At 31.9% G+C, this 3,629-nt stretch overlaps 1 protein-coding gene across 1 annotated transcript; it reads left to right on the top strand.

The window, feature by feature from the left end:
- Positions 1–1,718: 1,718 nt before the first annotated feature.
- On the top strand, positions 1,719–3,394 carry LOC134283566 (multiple epidermal growth factor-like domains protein 10). Its single transcript, XM_062766084.1, has 4 exons — positions 1,719–1,779; positions 1,865–1,917; positions 2,501–2,626; positions 3,106–3,394. The coding sequence occupies exons 1-4, from the start codon at positions 1,721–1,723 to the stop codon at positions 3,369–3,371; spliced, it is 504 nt and encodes a 167-aa protein (XP_062622068.1). The 5' UTR covers positions 1,719–1,720; the 3' UTR covers positions 3,372–3,394.
- The last annotated feature ends 235 nt before the right edge of the window (positions 3,395–3,629 follow it).

The following is a 3,629-nucleotide window of genomic DNA, read 5'->3' as shown; positions in this document are numbered from 1 at the left end:
AATCCTACTGTCCCATCACAGAAATGATAATTCAACACTTTTAACACTTTCGGACGAAACCTTCCCAAAATATTTACATTTTGTTCATAACATCGAAAAAATTGCATCAATTCCCATTAACATACGATTCTTGCAACACTTTCCAAAATCAATAGACTGAGAACTTTAGATAGAAAAAAAAGTTTCAAAGAGTGCGGCGTAGTGTTGAACTTTTTCATCTTTTTCTTACGAACGACAAAGGAAAGGCTGATCGGTAAGTAGACACCCTGTCTGCTTTTATTTTACAAAGAAATAGAAATATATGAGCATACCTTATTCCTAGACTTTATTCCCACATGAATCACACATGATATTCATTCTAAATGCTTTAAAACTCCGATTTCTTGTGTTTGTTTACATAAATTCTTGTTATGTTTCACTGTCACTCTGCTACTACATGATCAACAGTTATAACGTCACGGGTTTGGTATTTAACATTGTGATAAATACAGAGATCCAGAAACGACCAAAAATTCCATTTATAATTTGGTTCACATATTTTGCTTTATTTTTACGACCTCAAATCAATCTTAGCTATCAATTTTAAGGTCAAGATTTAGTCAATAACTTGAAATTAATATTTTGGTGCTAGATCTATTATGACGTCATAATCAATTTCAACTTTCTTCTTCCCGTACTTTTGGCTTTAGCAGACTTATGTAGAAAATAGGGTATTTTCATGTCATTCAATTTGAAATCATATAAAAAGTAAACCGGATACCTATATTAAATTTGATATTGATTTAAAGAAGAGGCTATGAATATACTAATTACCGTTTTCTAAGAGACTGTAGGCAATCTGGATACATTTCCTTTGCCGAATACGAAAAAAACTCCCATATTCATGACTGGTTTTCTTAAGTTTTCATTGAAAATGACAGATTAAAATACAGTTTTTTTTATCTTGTTTACCTACAAATTATGCCCCGAAACACCTTATTTGACCAAGCTAAAGTTATAAAGCATCAATAAAGGAATTTATTTTTCAAGTTTGATAAATCTGTAAGCACCTTTCATTTACTAGATCTTGACCTTAAGAAATTCTTATCTCTAAACTTCACGTCATATAGCTTACTATGACGTCATATCATATAGGCAAATAGAAAATTGGTTGTAATCTTAACATACCTCCGTCCTTGTTTAGCACTTTTTGAGCCAAGAGTTTTGATTCCTGTGTAAAACTTGATAAGTCCGTCAAATGACCATTGATTGTTCAGTCACAAACGATCTACTATACTTAATATTGACGTCAATATTGACCGACATGTTCAGCATAATCAATTTACACCATTAAAAATAAATAATACATTAAAAAGAAACATTTATTTATTATTTCAATATTTTCCTACGTTTAGATGGATAATAAGAAACTTACATCAAACAAAATATAATTTTAACATAAATACATTTTATTGAAGTAAGATTTAATTGATATTGATGTCATGTTAATTTAAATGATTAACGATCTATTAGGTCAATGCAAGCGGTGATGGCAGGATGTGAAATGAAAAATACGGAAATATTTGATGGACTTTGAGTACGATAATATTTATACGTATCGAGCGTTTTATTGGAAATTGTCATTTTCAGAATATTTACCAATATATCATACACTTTATATTATTAGATATCTAGAATATTGTTTTTAATTCTCCTTCTATAAATGAAGCTCATAGAATGGATGATGTTCCTATTAGCTGGGGGATTTCAAATAGGAAAAAGCAAGTCTAAAAAGTTTGGGTTTGTATTTTTGTAAGTCTACTTCATTCCTGCACGTACTTCGTTTCACAGTATAGATGCATTTATTTTTAATTTATTTTTAAAGATTTGGGAGGGATTGCTTAACTGGTTTCAAGCCGGAGAAAGGTGAATGTGCTGGTAAGTCTTCAATATTGTCTATAGTTTATGTAAAATAAGTCTTATAGAATTATTTTCGTAAGGTTGTTTTTTTTTAATTTAGTAGAAAAAAGGAGAAAATGCGACAAATTAGCTAGATAATATAATTTGATAATTGCAAAATAATGATTGATTGATTGTATACTGTTTAACGTCCCTCTCCAGAATATTTCACTGATATGGAGACGTCACCATTGCCGGTGAAGGGCTGCAAATTTGGGCCTATGCTCGGCACTCAGGGCCATTGAGCAGGGAGGGATCTTTATCATGCCACACCTGCTGTGACACGGGGCCTCGGTTTATACGGTCTCATCCGAAGGACCGCCCCATTTAGTCGCCTTTTACGACAAGCAAGGGGGTACTGAGGACCTATTCTAACCCGGATCCCCACGGGCTGCAAAATAATGATATTATGATCAGAACCTACTTTTTGATGCTTCAAAAGATATAAAGTTACATTATTAAATATATAAATGTTGCATTGCATTTTTGCCTATTTAAAATTTTGTTTTCATTAACATGTTTTTTTTGTGTATAAAATGCCATATGAAGATTCCTCTTTCAGAATGTGAGACGGGATTTACAGGCCTGTCATGCGAGATAAAGTGTCCATATCCGTCCTATGGGATACAATGCAGGCAACTTTGTAACTGTTCTGAAATTTTCTGTAACTTCAGTTATGGCTGCAATGGTAAATGAAAAACGTAATACTGAATTTGGTGATATTTACTTTGTTTTAATATTCTGGTCATCTTAAATATTTGAATTTGCATGTTTTCCCTTGTATAACACTTTTTGAGCAAAGTATTTTGACACCTGTGTAAAACTTGATAAGCTCGTCATGTGACTATTGATTGTTTAGTCACAAACGATCTACGTAATTTATATTAACATCAATAGTGACCGACATGTTCAACGTTATCAATTTAATCATTTTATGGGTTTATAACTTAAGTATTTAAGTACTTGTAATAAATCAATGACAAATATAGATATAAGTAATAAAGAACATATGTTTCATTTTAAAAGTTTTATTGGGACGTAAATACGGATCGGCATATCCACCATTTAACCCCTAGATTTAAAGTGCTTTGATCAAGTGACCCACTAGTGTTTACATCCCCCTAAAGCTTTAAAAATGATACATTATCTCTTAAATATAATTTTTAGATACATTGGGAGAGTATTCGACATCACCTCAGAATTATTCTGCAGTACAACACAACGTCAAAACATCTGCAAATATCTCTCTGGAGAATGCAAATGCACGGGACAAATTAGAAATTGAAATAGGTGACAACGGTACTGAAACAAGTTGGGGTTTGTTGTGTGCCTTAGGACTTGTGGGATTCTTTTTCTTGTTTTTCTTAACACTGAACATTTTATTTAGAACTTCACACGGAGTTAAGCTTTGTAGTTCTGTTATAAATATGTAACAATTCTTAACAAAATCATTATCTACCAAGATATTGCACAATTACAGTGTATACCATTTCTTCGAAAAGGTTTCTTTATTTGCGTAATTCCTCATATTAACTACAATCATATGTTAGTAGTCTTTGAAAGCAAGAACACGGTGTTGAATATGCAACAAAGTAACTCGGATCTCAAAAGTATAAAATTTGAATGTAATTTTAAAAAAAATCACATGACTGACTCAGCAGGGTGTTAGAACACCTTTGACGTCCGAGGTT

The sequence above is a fragment of the Saccostrea cucullata genome, unplaced genomic scaffold, assembly GCF_032062105.1.
Source record: "Saccostrea cucullata isolate Sc308-1 unplaced genomic scaffold, CSIRO_AGI_Scuc_v1 ctg665, whole genome shotgun sequence".
In the NCBI taxonomy this organism is placed as follows: domain Eukaryota; kingdom Metazoa; phylum Mollusca; class Bivalvia; order Ostreida; family Ostreidae; genus Saccostrea; species Saccostrea cuccullata.
This window is presented reverse-complemented; position numbering and strand designations above follow the sequence as displayed.

What these genes read in the sequence shown, in the direction of transcription:
- LOC134283566 (XM_062766084.1), top strand. Translation starts at nt 1,721, where the DNA reads ATGATGTTCCTATTAGCTGGGGGATTTCAAATAGGAAAAAGCAAGTCT. An exon ending in GGAGAAAGGTGAATGTGCTG is followed by an intron (nt 1,918 to 2,500) that starts GTAAGTCTTCAA and finishes TTCCTCTTTCAG; the next exon opens with AATGTGAGACGGGATTTACA. An exon ending in CTTCAGTTATGGCTGCAATG is followed by an intron (nt 2,627 to 3,105) that starts GTAAATGAAAAA and finishes TATAATTTTTAG; the next exon opens with ATACATTGGGAGAGTATTCG.